Consider the following 15,789-nt stretch of genomic DNA (forward strand, 5'->3'; position numbering starts at 1 on the left):
CAGCTCTTTTACCTTTGTCCGAGAGGTTTTCCGCGAGACCTCTCCGGACTGCCGGTGTTCTACCAGGACCTCCTCCGGACCTGGAAACTGTTTTTAACGACCAGGTCCGTGGCGGCCACTGCGGGAGCAGATCTCCTCACGGAGCCCCTGCTACACAACCCCCAACTCCGTGTGCAGGTGGCGGAGTCCCGGTCAGTGCGCCAGAGGTTGGTCTTGGCGGAAGTCACGAAGGTCGGAGACCTCCTGGACTACGACCGGAGGGACTGGCTGGATCCCCTGACGCTCGCTCGGCGCATGGGGCTCTCCAGCCCTCGTACTCTCCGGCGCGTACTTCGGGAGGTGAAGGCCGCCTTGACCCCCGCTGCTCGGGCTTATGTCAACCGAGCCTTGCGCGAGGGCGCACCACGCCCATCCTCTACCCCGGGCCCGCCGGACCTTTCCATTGGGCCCCTACCCTGCCGATCCCGACAAACCCCTCATCCTTTCACTGCGAGCCGGCTGCATGAACTGCAGCCGGTCAGTTTTCAACTTGCACCACGGAAATATTTGTATACACTCACGCTTCACACCCTTCACGCCCACACCCTGGTGTCCCGCCCCGACACAAAGTGGCGGGACCTCCTGCCACCTTTGGAGGGTGAGCAACCTCGGTGGGCCAGCTTGTATTCCACCTTGGTCCTGAGGCCCGTCGGAGACATCAGTTGGCGGCTCCTTCACGGAGCTGTGAGCACAGGCGTGTTTTTGACACGGTTTACTTCCATCCCGGATACTTGCCCTTTTTGTAATGTGAGGGAAACCCTGGCGCACGTCTATTTAGAGTGTGCCAGATTGCAGCCCCTTTTTCGGCTCCTCACAAATATTCTATTGCGCTTCTGGCTTCATTTTTCCCCCCACCTCTTTATCTATACACTCCCCATCCATGGCCCCACAAAGTCGCGGGATCTCCTGGTTAACCTCCTCCTAGCTTTGGCAAAAACAGCCATTTATAAAACCAGAGAGAGGAGGTTGGCCCATGAAACGTCCTGCGATTGTAGGGCCTTTTTCCTATCCTCAGTACATTCACGTATCCGGGCGGAGTTCCTCTGGGCGGCGTCCACTGACTCCCTTGACACCTTTGAAGAGCGGTGGGCTCTGTCTGGGGTTCTCTGCTCGGTGACCCCATCCGGTTCCCTCCGTCTAACCCTTTGCTAGGAGGGCCCTATAATACGTGGGTGTCTACCCCCCCACCCCCAAACTGCTCACCCCGCAGCCGTGCCCATCTTGCCGGGCACTCTCAGGGGGGGGATAATCGGTGACACTGGGCGCGGCACTAGGTAACTCGAGGGGGTGGAAGACCACGTGTGTCGAGGAAGCCCCCCCGCTCTAGGCCACCAGGTAACTCAGGAGGGTGGAAGACCAAGCCCCCCGCTCTGGGCCCAGGCTAGCCTGAACACTTCTCCCTCCTGAAAGCTGCTGTGTTATACCTTCTGTTTGCGTTGTTTTGTTGCATACTTTGATTTGGTTCTTGGTAATTCTTGTAATTGTCACAATAAAATTTTTTTTTCTGTTTCAAAAAAAACCTTCCCTGTTACCTTACCCAGGGAAAAGGGACCTACTTAGCCTGGGACTAATATATCTGCCTTCTGTTACTCTCCTATAGCCATCTGGCCCGACCCTGTCACATAATTTTAATAATTATGGTGATTTCAGGCTTTAGTACACATGGTCATAATTTCAAATTTAATTTTTAAATCGCCTTTTAAAAAGATAATGTATTTAATTTCAATTAAAAAAAATCCAACTTTTATTTTTGTAATAATTGATTTTTACCCATTTACAATAATTACAACCTGGCCCACTCCTCTCTTCTGAATGGTCACCAGTCTTTTGTAAATGGACCTGAATCCTGGGCCCCTTGTGCTTCTAAGGTACCCCAGGGTCTGGTCGTTACCAGTCACTGTTCCTAGCTCTGGGTGTCTCAAGTGCACTCCCAGGTGTAGACTCCATATCTGACTCCATATCCATAGACCCAGGTGTAGACTCCATATCCATATTCTTGGGCAGTGGGACCCTGTGATCTGGCTGCCTTAGATCTCCAAATTAGTGCCCTAGCCCCCCATGGGCCTGCAGTTGCTTAGGCATGTTCCTCCAGAGTCACCCTGGCTGTGGAAGCTCTGGTTTCTTCAACCCATCAGGGACAGTGTCACAGCAGGGTGAAGAGCACAGGTTTAGGAAAGGAATTTCTTAACCAGAGACACTTTACTATCAATAAAGCATATTAGAGAGCTACTGATCTTGGGAAAACAACAAAATTTTGAACGGACACCCTTCCTTAGTTTACTTTCATCCCTCCTGTGAGTCCTGGGTTTGGTCAGTGTTTTTAGACTAGGTAGTTCTTCCTGCTTTTTGTGTCCTGAGGCTGGTTGTCTTGCATGTTGTGATGGTCTGGCCCCTTGGTCTGAAAACACCCCTGTTTTAAAACAGTCTCTGCCCCTTTTTGCCCATGCGTTTCAGCTGGGGACATGCTAGGCTACAGTCCTGCCCCCCTCAGGCTTGCAGAGAGTCATTCAAAGTCAGTGGCTCTACAGATAGAAAACCCACTGTTCGACTTGGGGAAAGTCATTCAGCACTGATGGCCCTTGATGGTGCTCTCATTGTTAGACCTCTCTGAGATATCCCACGCCTTAGCATGAAGAGGATAGGGTCTACGATAGCTTTGTCACAACCAAGTTAGTTTTTTCAACGCAAACTGGATGTCTTAGTCCAACATGGAAGTTACAATGCAAAGTGAAGGGCACCATTAAGGTTACAATTAAAAATGTCATTCATGGAACAAAATGGAGTTGAAACTTTGACTTAGACATATCCCCAATCTCTTTCATATTGTTTGCTCTGCTTAAAGCAAATAATGAAGTGCAGTTTGATTTATGAAGGTTTTGTTTTGTATTTCTTTTTAGTTGATGAAACCAATTATATCTAAATTATTGAAAAAAGAATAAAAAACTTTGGACTCCTCTTAAGGGCTTCTTGACAAAAACTATCTTTGCAAAGGGTAAACACAGTAAAATATTACACAGTTTAATTATTCCATCTTCTAGAATCCTATCTGTTTAATCTTTACCTTTTAGTTTAGAAGTTCTTTGAGCAAGTACAGGCCTTAGTTTGGTGTTGATCCTGCAAGGACTTATGAACATGTTTAATTTTCTAAGTACTCCTATGAAGCTCAGCTTAAAGTTGAGATTGTGTGTCAGTCTTGGCAGGATTGTGGCCTTTGCGTCTTGTGCAGCACCACATATAATTAATATCTATATGACGTTAAATTATGACACTATATGATCCTATCTGAAAGAAATTGTCTGAATTTGTACAATGCACGCTGTAACTCTTCTATGGGGCATTGGGTTCTCTCCCATTCTTTCTTTGTTCTTTGCTCTACAGTACGGTAGATGGAACTGTTGTATAGAATCTGAATGAAAACTCAAAGACAGAATACATAGAATTTACATGGAGGTTTTCCAGAATCACAGGAAACTTGTGTACTCCAGAACAACAGTGAGGTTGACCTTGGTACTCTCTTTCAAATTCCTCCTCAAGCTTTATTAACTTAATTGAGCTGGCTTGTGGTGACCTCTACTCAAGTCTTCTGAACTGTCTGATTTTGCTTCTTCAGTGAGCTTTTTCAAAAGCACAGAGTGAGGCACCCAGCTCTTGTTGACAAATGGGAATTGAGGTCTAACTGCCACTTGGGCCTTTGAAAATCTCCCCCTCAAAAAATAATATATTAGAAGAAAAATAAAAAGGAATCAACAGGGTGTGTATCTCACAAAAGAGAATTTGTTCTGTGACAATTCCGTAACAATTATTTATCTCCAAGCCCTGGTATACACTGCGGGGGGAGGGGGGCGGCGGGGCGGGGATATGACCTAAGATACACCGACTTCAGCTACGCTATTCATGTAGCTGAAGTTGCATATCTTAGGTTGACTTACCTGGCCGTGAGGCCGCGGTGAGTTGACCGCTGCCGCTCCCCCGTCAACTCCGCTTCTGCCTCTCGCGAGCTGGAGTTCCAGAGTCGACGGGGGCATGTTCGGGGATCCCCGATAGATCGATCACTATCCGGCGGGTAGTGAAGACCTGCCCTTACAGTGCTATGTCTAATTCTCACTGTCAGTTTCCCTGGGCAAGAAATTATCTTCATTTGTCTGTAAAGCATCGTACATACTTATTGTGCTGTAGAACTAATATGTTAATTCATGAACACTGTTTGAATGGCAAAGTAAAATAGGTTATTCAGGATGTAGTATTCTTTTAAAAATGGAACTCTATCCGAAGTCATGCTAATAGGATAGTGACATAAAGAACCTGCAAACACTCACTTCTGGGGATAGTCCTACTGGACTCAGTATTTATAAGATGGGAAACTAAGAATATGAAGAATGAATAGCCAAAATATATAAAGATAATTATTTCTTTAAAAAGTACCTCAAGTAGTAGGTCCTTGAGAGTTAGTGAATCTGCTAAGTAAGATTAGGATATAGATCATAGAACACCTTGTTAGGATATAGATCATAGAATCGTAGAATATCAGGGTTGGAAGGGACCTCAGGAGCTCATCTAGTCCAACCCCCTGCTCAAAGCAGGACCAATCCCCAACTAAATCATCCCAGCCAGGGCTTTGTCAAGCCTGACCTTAAAAACTTCAAAGGAAGGAGATTCCACCACCTCCCTAGGTAATGCATTCCACTGTTTCACCACCCTCATAGTGAAAAAGTTTTTCCTAATATCCAACCTAAATCTCCCCCTCTGCAACTTGAGACCATTACTCCTTGTTGTGTCATCTGCTACCACTGAGAACAGTCTAGAGCCATCCTCTTTGGAACCCCCTTTCAGGTAGTTGAAAGCAGCTATCAAATCCCCCCCTCATTCTTCTCTTCTGAAGACTAAACATCCCCAGTTCCCTGAGCCTCTCCTCATAAGTCATGTGTTCCAGTCCCCTAATCCTTTTTGTTGCCCTCCACTGGACTCTTTCCAATTTTTGCACATCCTTCTTGTAGTGTGGGGCCCAAAACTGGACACAGTACTCCAGATGAGGCCTCACCAATGTCGAATAGAGGGGAACGATCACGTCCCTCGATCTGCTGGCAATGCCCCTACTTATACATCCCAAAATGCCATTGGCCTTCTTGGCAACAAGGGCACACTGTTGACTCATATCCAGCTTCTCGTCCACTGTAACCCCTAGGGCCTTTTCTGCAGAACTGCTGCCGAGCCATTCGGTCCCTAGTCTGTAGCTGTGCATTGGATTCTTCCGTCCTAAGTGCAGGACTCTGCACTTGTCCTTGTTGAACCTCATCAGATTTCTTTTGGCCCAATCCTCCAATTTGTCTAGGTCCCTCTGTATCCTATCCCTACCCTCCAGCGTATCTACCACTCCTCCCAGTTTAGTGTCATCTGTAAACTTGCTGAGGGTGCAATGTCCACACCATCCTCCAGATCATTTATGAAGATATTGAACAAAACCGGCCCCAGGACCGACCCCTGGGGCACTCCACTTCACACCGGCTGCCAACTAGACATGGAGCCATTGATCACTACCCGTTGAGCCCGACAGTCTATCCAGCTTTCTATCCACCTTATAGTCCATTCATCCAGCCCATACTTCTTTAACTTGCTGGGAAGAATACTGTGGGAGACCGTGTCAAAAGCTTTGCTAAAGTCAAGGAACAACACGTCCACTGCTGTCCCTTCATCCACAGAGCCAGTTATCTCGTCATAGGAGGCAATTAGATTAGTCAGGCATGACTTGCCCTTGGTGAATCCATGCTGACTGTTCCTGATCACTTTCCTCTCCTCTAAGTGCTTCAGAATGGATTCCTTGAGGACCTGCTCCATGATTTTTCCAGGGACTGAGGTGAGACTGACTGGCCTGTAGCTCCCAGGATCCTCCTCCTTCCCTTTTTTAAAGATGGGCACTACATTAGCCTTTTTCCAGTCATCTGGGACCTCCCCTGATCGCCATGAGTTTTCAAAGATAATGGCCAATGGCTCTGCAATCACATCCGCCAACTCCTTTAGCACTCTCGGATGCAACACATCCGGCCCCATGGACTTGTGCTCGTCCAGCTTTTCTAAATAGTCCCGAACCACTTCTTTCTCCACAGAGGGCTGGTCACCTGCTGCCCAGTGCAGTAGTCTGGGAGCTAACCTTGTTCGTGAAGACAGAGGCAAAAAAAGCATTGAGTACATTAGCTTTTTCCACATCCTCTGTCACTAGGTTGCCTCCCTCATTCAGGAAGGGGCCCACACTTCCCTTGACTTTCTTCTTGTTGCTAACATACCTGAAGAAACCCTTCTTGTTACTCTTGACATCTCTTGCTAGCTGCAACTCCAGGTGTGATTTGGCCTTCCTGATTTCACTCCTGCAAGCCCGAGCAATATTTTTATACTCTTCCCTGGTCATTTGTCCAATCTTCCACTTCTTGGAAGCTGCTTTTCTGTATTTAAGATCAGCAAGGATTTCACTGTGAAGCCAAGCTGGTCGCCTGCCGTATTTACTATTCTTTCTACACATCGGGATGGTTTGTCCCTGTAACGTCAATAAGGATTCTTTAAAATACAGCCAGCTCTCCTGGACTCCTTTCCCCCTCATGTTATTCTCCCAGGGGATCTTGCCCATCAGTTCCCTGAGGGAGTCAAAGTCGGCTTTTCTGAAGTCCAGGCTCTGTATTCTGCTGCTCTCCTTTCTTCCTTGTGTTAGGATCCTGAACTCGACCATTTCATGGTCACTGCCTCCCAGGTGCCCATCCACTTTTGCTTCCCCTACTAATTCTTCCCGGTTTGTGAGCAGCAGGTCAAGAAGAGCTCTGCCCCTAGTTGGTTCCTCCAGCACTTGCACCAGGAAATTGTCCCCTACATTTTCCAGAAACTTCCTGGATTGTCTGTGCACCGCTATATTGCTCTCCCAGCAGATATATCGGAGTGATTGAAGTCTCCCCTGAGAACCAGGGCCTGCGATCTAGTAAATTCTGTGAGTTGCCGGAAGAAAGCCTCGTCCACCTCATCCCCCTGGTCTGGTGGTCTATAGTAGACTCCCACCACGACATCACCCTTGTTGCTCACACTTCTAAACTTAATCCAGAGACTCTCAGGTTTTTCTGCAGTTTCATACTTGAGCTCTGAGCAGTCATACTGCTCTCTTACATACAGTGCAACTCCCCCACCTTTTCTGCCCTTCCTGTCCTTCCTGAACAGCTTATATCCATCCATGACAGTGCTCCAGTCATGTGAGTTATCCCACCAAGTCTCTGTTATTCCAATCACACATAGATATTCAGGCCTGGCTGTAAAGGCCTGTACTCTAAGAATTTAGGTGTATTCTTATCACTTGGCTAGTTATAGAGGTATAAAAGAAAGAATCAAAATCACTGTCTGCCGGTGTAAGGTCCTTCTCTTATGACAGTCTGAGGCCCTGTTCTTAGGCTAAGGCCTTTAGCTAAGCAACAGAGGCAGCCATAAGCTGGGAAGCGACCGGTCACCTCCTCACATTCCAAACTAGTCACATTGAAATAAGGTGCTATATTGTCTCATACTATATAATTAGAATTTATAATCCCTATTCCATGATGAGATATCTTTGAGCTACAATGTATCTTAATTAAAACTATCTTTAGGTAGGTTTTTTTTCCTCAAAAAGCATTTTATTAAAAAAAAAATCAGATTTAAATAAAAAAAAAATCTAACTTTTTTATTTATTTGTTTATTTTTAAATCATTGATTTTTATCCACCCTGGCTGTTTCTGAGGTATTAATTTGATGACGTACGTAAATGCATACATAGATACATTTTCAAAAAGGTTTGAAAAATTATAATAGACACCTGCTAGCCGGAGGCTGATAGAAAACAGGAGGGGCAGAAGTGCACCTCTAAAGTTTTAGGCAATGATGATGTGAAGCCCAACCCCACTATTCCAAAAGCGTCTTGAAAAGGAGGTACCCTGGAGTTCTTAGAGGCTGCTCCAGGGCTGCGTCTTTCTAACCACCTTCTGGCTAAGCAAAGTGCAGCTGAGTTTTTTTTCACTAATAAGGTTCTGAATAGTAGCAGTGAAACTAATTAGTTTTTTGTTAATTAAATTCTAATGTTCTGGGACAAGTTATTAATAGCTACAGACACACTAGAGCTGCCTGGAGACTGAAAAGACAATCTTGCATCATTTCAGATATAGACGCTCTAGACGCTTTTTAAAAAAACGATCGTAGATTCTGCAGAAAGTAATGTTTGATGTGCTACATATATAAGTTTACTTATCCTATTCTGGCATGATTCTAACAATATGGGATAGTGTAGACCACAGTATGTATGTCTGTTGTTCAGAAGGTCAGACTACATGATCATAATGGTCCTTTTCCCTTAAAATCTATGAATGTTTTGTCACAAGGAAGACCTGGAGCTCGAGACTTAACTTTGGATGACCTTTTTTTTTTTTTTTTTTTTTTTTAAACAATGACGTATTCCCTTTATTTAAGATACTGATTGCTGTTCCCGCATTGTACTTTGGAATTTTGTTCCTGTCCCCTTTGTTAGTTCACTTATATCATTCCTTGGCAGTCCTCATCTCTGTGCTGGTTTGTGTTACGCTGACATTGTGCAGACTCACAGTGGCATGTCATGTTTCAGAGTAGCAGCCATGTTAGTCTGTGTTCGCAAAAAGAAAAGGAGTACTTGTGGCACCTTAGAGACTAACCAATTTATTTGAGCATAAGCTTTCGTGAGCTACAGCTCACTTCATCAGATGCATTCCACTGAATGCATCCGATGAAGTGAGCTGTAGCTCACGAAAGCTTATGCTCAAATAAATTGGTTAGTCTCTAAGGTGCCACAAGTGGCATGTCAGTTTTCTTTGTGGGGTAGAGATCTACCATGGTGGGCAATTGGCAAGTGCCATTCTTTCCAGAATCCTCACTTATGACTGTAATAACATACTGGTGTCTCATCCAATTCCTTCTTACATCTGATAAAGATTTAATAAAACAAATGAAGAAAACTTTTTCTATTCATTGGCTTATGTAATGCCTTTTGTGTACATAAACATATGTCAGGGTACGGTCATGTAGACAGAAATAATATATAGTGCTTATTATGTAAGAAGTATATCACTTCCAGAAGATGGTTATGGGGACTTCTGAAAAAACTGTTGCAGGGCAACTGTGTGATACTGTACTATTTCCTGTGTTACGTGTTTAATCTGTGGTAATGCTTTGTTCTCTGAGTGTTGACCTCTTAACTTTTCTGATAGAAGTCTTTGTTTTGTGGGCTGAGTATCACTTTGTATAGTGAGATCTAGCGTTCCATCTCTTGATAATAGACTGATGCCTAAGTACAGTTGGAGAAATAGGGTGGGATGTTCGTTTCACTGACATGGTATTCCTTAAAGCATGTGAACATGGTAAACTAAAAACCAGTGAAAAGGAATGTAATAGAAAGTGAGGTGGTGAGGGGACAAATAGAAGAGTGATAAATAAAATGAACAATTTCAAGTTGATTACACCATTTGACTTTTATATACAGAAGAAGCAATGGAGAAGAGGAAGACCAAGACCAATTGCAGGCTTCTGGGTGCTAAGTAAAAAGATTATATTACAGCATGTGCTTGAGAAGCCCATTAATGGCATTTCTGAATACGCCAAGAAATGACTGGCCAGTGTATCCATATATGTGATATACTGGATCCAATATATTACGTCTATAGAAATTTAACTTCAAGAAAAACAACAATGTTTCTTTAAACCTCTTTTAGGAAGGGCCTTCAAGACCTGTGCTTGACTGCATTGACCTTGTCAGTAGTGATGATGAAGAACCTAGCAGCAGCTCCAATGTTCGTGTGAGTATGTTATATTTCATTCTTGGGCATTATCAGTTGAAATGATTCTTCCAAAACAAACTCAGAACTGATTTTGTATTTTTCTTTATGTAGAATTTTAATAGTTTAGACTCAGTGTTTGCGTATAAACCAAAGTAAAGACATGTAAGGTGATTTGCAGTCACAGCTGTCTTTTGTCTAGTTAATAAATACTAATCTTGGGGATGTCATTTCACTCAGCTAACTGCAGGAGTATTGTGAATCACATTAATTTTAGTAGCTTGTGCTAATACATGGTCATTCCCTGTATGAAAATGTTTTTACTCCATAGTCCAGACTGCACTATTTTCTCCCGACTGGTTGTAGGCCTGGTACGCTGGTGCTGTGCAAATAAAAATACTGTGTCTTCTGTAACTCATTTATAGAACCCCATTGTAAAGCAACCTGATCATCTTTCCCCCATGGTTGCTGATATTTTCTTTAAAAAGAGGTGCTGCTTATTTGGATTTTTTTAATATAATTTGCTAGTTTAAAAACAAGCAGAAAAAAATTTTTTTGTTTTATCTAAATTTCCTTTGCCATCATTACTACTGTTCCAAGATACTTATGTGCAAAATGGAATAAATCCCATCTTTCTATACCTAATTTCTTGATTTATTCAGCTGGTCCACAGTCCAGTTTTTGCAGCATCAATTCCTTATATGGGAATATTTTCTCAAATCCTGAAGTATGACTTTTAACAAACTGAAGAGGAAGTAAAAATTGATTATAAGGATGAACCTTTTGTTTGCAAAAGTATGTTAGTGTGATCAGTAATAAAAGGAAGGGAAGTTTAGGAAAAGTACAAGAAAAGGCTTTGCTGAAAAGCGATGTTTTTTCCCATGTCTTAGTGCAGAGATGGTCTCTCTAACGTGGAAATTGTTTTCCTTCAATTCATATTAAGCTTGACAGGTGAGTTGGGGCACCTACTCTCTGTGGGGAGGACATGGTTGATTAGCTTTGATCTCCTTTTTTAGTGCTTAGTCAAGGAGCAAAGCGAGGCCTCATCTATACTTAAAAATTAGATCAAGCTAGCTGTGTTGCTTAGGGCTGTGAAAAATTTCATGCCCTGAGCACTGTAGTTAGGATGACTTAATCCTCAGTGTGGCTAGGTCAATGGAGGAATTCTTCCATCAACCTAACTGCCACATTTCAGAGACGTGGATTAACTGCATAAATGGAAAAAGTCTTTCTGTTCATGTAGCAATCATCTACACTACAGTTCTACAATGGCACCCGACCAGTTGTAGTGTAGACGTACCCTGAATTACTGAAATCTCCATCTACAACTCTGTAGAAACTGAGTAGATGGTATGTTTGAGAGACAGAAGGGCAAGTCCATTAGCACAAGCAGCATGAATAGCTGAAGCATCTCCAAAAATGCTAAATATACTGTAGCTTCTGGCTCAGATTGACATATTTAGGTGAAGTAGTTTGTAGAACTGTAATATACTGTGAATCTCATTTGACTGTATTTTAGGCAAGGCGTTTAAGTAACATGCTGTAGAGAGAATGAAATGTTGTGAAGTCTACATCCATAAAAGACTTTGCACATGGCAAATTTACAGCTTGTTTGTTGTTTGTGTAAATAAAAATATTACTAGGGGAAAGGAAAATTGTTGTACTGTAACAGATTCTAAAGTTAAATTGTCATTAAACTTTGTTAATACATTTCAGTTTCAACACTTAAGTTTGCAATTTAGTACATTACACTTTTGGAAAATGTTTATGGGCATGGGGTAAAATGTTCTTCTGCTTGATTTTTTTTTGAATGGGAATAACTTTTTATCCTCAGTTTTATTCCTATTTATGTTTCAGTGCTGCATTCCCAAAATGCACAGACTAAAACATATCATAGGATAGACATGGTGGGTGAGGTGGTAACCTTTTATTAGACCAACTTCTGCTGGTGAAAGACACAAGCATTTGAGCTACACAGAACTCTTCTTCAGATCTGGGAAAGGTACTCAGAGTGTTATAGCTAAATACAAGATGGAACCTACAATTAAGCATAAGGAGTTAACATAGGTTGCAAGAGACTATTCAAGATGAAATGGGCAACTAACACCTTTGCAATCACATGACAAAGGACAGTTAGTGGATCATGGCTTGTCGTAATGAGAGTGTCTGTTCAGTCCATGGTTTTTAGTGTCTAACAAAGTTATGAATTTCAGCTCCCAGACTCATCTTTTGAAGGTGTTGTATAGGTTTCCTTTTGTGATGAGGACTCAGAGGTCAGATACAGAGTGATCCTTGTGTGAAAAATGCTTGCTCATGGGTGACAGGGTATTTTTGTCTTATCATTTTTCTGTGAGAGTGCATTTTAGAGCATAGTGATTGTCTTGTTTCACCCACATAATTATTGTTTGGGCATCTGATGCTCTGGATAAGGTACACCACATGTTGTGCTAGGCATGTGTAGGACCCAGGGACATTGAAAGGTGTGTTTTGCGGGGTGTTGATCCACCTAATGGTGGAGATACATCTGCAAGTTTTGCATCTGTTGGTCTGACATGGTCTGGTGCTGCTTTGAGTTGGTATGTTCTGGTCTGTGGGGAACTCGCTTCTGCTGATGACATTGGCAAGGTTGTTTGAAAGTCAGAAGAGGGCAGTTGGGAAGGTTTTTTCAGTGTGTGGACCCCATCAAGTAGGAGTTGTATATATTAGATGATACCCTGTATGGGTTCCATTGTGGGGTGATTGGTGACAACTGGTGGTTTGCAGTTGGTGGGATTTTTTTTCTGTATTGAAGTAGGTTCTCTCAGGATATCTGGGTAGCCCATTCCATGATACAGTCTACTCCTCTGGTGGAGTGTCCTTGTTTGGTGATGGCGGTTTCGAGTATGTCAAGATGTATATCCCAGACTTTCTGCTTGGAGCCTATTTTGTAGTATCTTGAGTGCCTGGCTGTAGACAACAAATTTCTTGGTGTGCATAGGGTGGTTACTGGATCTGTGCAGGTAAGTGTGGTGATCCATGTGGAAGGGAGCTTTTGGCCCCTTCCTGAAACTTAGCGGGGTTTTTTGGTTGCTCCTCTCCCAATACCAGGAGCAAGGAGAAGGATCAAAGAGGAATCAGGATCTTGAGACTGACAGGTCCCCAGGCCAGGACCGGTGGAGAGAGGCTAGCACTCCAAGTCAGCTGGATGGAGAGGGTAGGCAGGCCAATCAGGGAGTCAAGAGCCCAGGGCCTGTCCTCTGTGTGAGCTGGGGCTGCCAGGACAGAGTAAGACAGAGCCAAGGAGAGCATAGCAGGCCAGAGCCAGAGCTGCAGCCCAGAACAGAACCAGGGAGGGTACAACAGCCAGAGGAGCAGCCCAGAGCCAGGGAACCAGAGTAGTAACTGAAGATGAAGCAGCATTGGAGTGATAGTGCTGGGTTGAGTCTCTCGCTCTTGTGGCAGGTTTGTGTGTACTTGTGTAGTGGGGGGGCGGAGAGGAGGAGGAGATAGGTCCTTTCCCAAAATTTGTTGAGAGAGCATAAGCGCCAGACCCAGAGGGGAATGTGGCCAGAACCAAAGGTGGAGAAGAGGTTCTTTTGCAGAGCCCAAACCCATCCTGGGCGAGTGCCACGCCAGCAGCATCACAGCAGCACATCCAGGTCTAGGAAGAGGACACCAGACTTGAAAATTTGTTGTTCATGTAAAGTCTATTGCACTTTAGGGACTGCTGCATTGAACCTTACCCAAGCCATTTCCTTGCAGTGCTTATGCTGTGAAGCGCTCTTTAATCCCCAGAGAGGTAGTTTTTGATGTAAATTGTATATATGTTTAAGTGAATTGCAGTGTGTGACCAGGGTCCTGAAGGGTGGGAGGGAATGCTCAATTAGGGCAAACTGCAAAGAATGGGACAGACAATCCCTCAAAACTGGTGGTTATTTTAATACTTAAATTCAAGCCAGCGACAAAACAGCTTCTACAATATCTTACTGGTTACACAGAAGCCAAAACACAGCTGCCTTAAAGCGACCCAGCCTTAGGCACCCACCCAGACAGCCAAGTCAAATATGATGGAGATGATTGAAAATCTTGTTCATCATATGAAAAGCTCTACCAATCCCAAAGGATTAGACACACTACCTCCCAGGTTTATGAATAATTCAGATTTTACCCGAATACATCCTTACAGCCAATTTTTAATTAAACTAAAATTTATTTAAAAAGAGGGAGAATATTGGTTAAAAGATCATTATACATCCAGACATAAGTACAGTTCTGAGATCAGTTTCATAGTAGTGATGCTGAGCTTTGGAGTCGCAAAGAGTTCTTAGAATTAGTTTTAGGGTTTCCAACTTTGGTTGGACAAATTCCTGGAGATTTCATCACATGACAATCCTGGAGGGTTGGCAACCTTAATTAGTCCATAGGTTTAGTCCAATGTCCAATACCAGAGTGATCCAAGTGAAGTTGGAGACCTCGATTTTGCAACTCATGCTCCCCCGATGAAGCATATACAGATTTGAGATGAAAGGATCAGGTCCCAAGAGTCCTTGATACAGTTCCCAGGCAATACAAAGTCCTTGGTGAAGGCTTTTGAAGTAACCTCCTGTTTCCTAAACATCACTGGTAATTAACTACATGGATTAACACAAGGTAATTATCAATTAAGCGGTTTATAGACCTTTTAACACAAACTTTAAAGAGACATATAGACAATGACATTATTTCACCCAAGTTTCATCTAAATGTTAATATTTCCTTTTGATCTCTGAATTAACAGAGTACAGCCCTAGACAGGAATTGTTTGGTTACATTGTTAAATTTTAAAAAGATATAGGTAAACATAGTAATTGTAGTAGTCTATCTTCTTAAAATTCTTTAACAATGCAAGTTTACATTTTAAAGCTCTAACCTATTTAACATGGAATGGCCCTAATTACTATTCACATACTTTTCTAACATGTCTTTAAAGGTTGAATCTGGGTCAATTCGTCTGCAAGTTGCTTAACCCTTTCTGGCCATGTGTCACACACTGATTATGGGTTAAAAGGGTAACAAGTGAGTAGCTCATCCCTGCTCAGAGTTGCCCATGGAGAGACTGAGGTAAACAGCCAGGGACTCCTAGGCTCAGCCTTCCCTGTGTGGTGCGAGTCCTGCTCACACAGGGACTGAGAGGGAAAGTCAAGGTGGGCGGGTACCAGGATAAAGTTAATTGGGGCAGAGACTCAGATCTTTTGGTCACTCAGTTAGCTGTGGTACTGTGCGAATAGAGAAATTCCCCTACTATGGTGGAACAAATCCCCCACTTACACGTGGGTTTCTTGTATATAGTCTGTAGGGTTCCATTGCTGAAGCTGAACGTGGTATTCAGGAAGTTGATGCTGGTGTGGGGGTGTTGGTTGTTGAAGATGTGATAGAAATATATGAGGGAGTTTAGGTCAGCTCTCCAGAGGATGGACATCTCATTGATGTATCTGTCATATCATTGGTTTAGTGGTGCATATTTCCAGAAATTCTTCCTCAATGTGGGCCATGAAGTGGCTGGTATGTCAGGGAGCCATCCTTTAGTACCCATGGCTGTTCCCAGGGTTTAGACAAAGTGTGAGGGTTAGGATAAAATGGCGGTGTTTGGGGTAGATATAGGAGTGTGGTCCATTGTCTTGTAGGTATTTGAGGCAGTCCGCAATGCCATTACAGAGAGAGATATTGGTGTATAGGGAGGTGACATCAATGGTGTAAGGGTGGTTTTTTTGAAGGAGGTTGTTAATGTTGCAGCTTTTCTGGAGGAAGTCAGTTGTGTCCTGGAGGAAACTGGCCTTTTGTGTGGTGAGTGGTTTGAGGATGGTTTCTAAGAGTCCTGATATTCCTACAGTGTGAGTGCCATGATCAGATATGGTGGGTCTTCCTGGGTTCCCTTGTTTGGGTATCTTGGGAAGCAAGTAGAAAGGTCCTTGGGGTGGAGAGGGGGGAGGTTGTA

The 15,789-nt window shown here is 43.5% G+C and overlaps 1 protein-coding gene across 5 annotated transcripts in view; it reads left to right on the forward strand.

The window, feature by feature from the left end:
* Window positions 1-15,789, forward strand: part of ZNF451 (zinc finger protein 451) — a 77,910-nt gene that overhangs the window by 12,226 nt on the left and 49,895 nt on the right. For all 5 annotated transcript variants that reach the window (XM_074947874.1, XM_074947870.1, XM_074947872.1 and 2 more), the window contains exon 3: window positions 9,774-9,857. In XM_074947874.1, coding sequence (XP_074803975.1) covers window positions 9,774-9,857 — 84 coding nt within the window. The remainder of the gene's footprint in view (window positions 1-9,773; window positions 9,858-15,789) is intronic.

The sequence above is a fragment of the Natator depressus genome, chromosome 3 (assembly GCF_965152275.1).
Source record: "Natator depressus isolate rNatDep1 chromosome 3, rNatDep2.hap1, whole genome shotgun sequence".
Taxonomy (NCBI): domain Eukaryota; kingdom Metazoa; phylum Chordata; order Testudines; family Cheloniidae; genus Natator; species Natator depressus.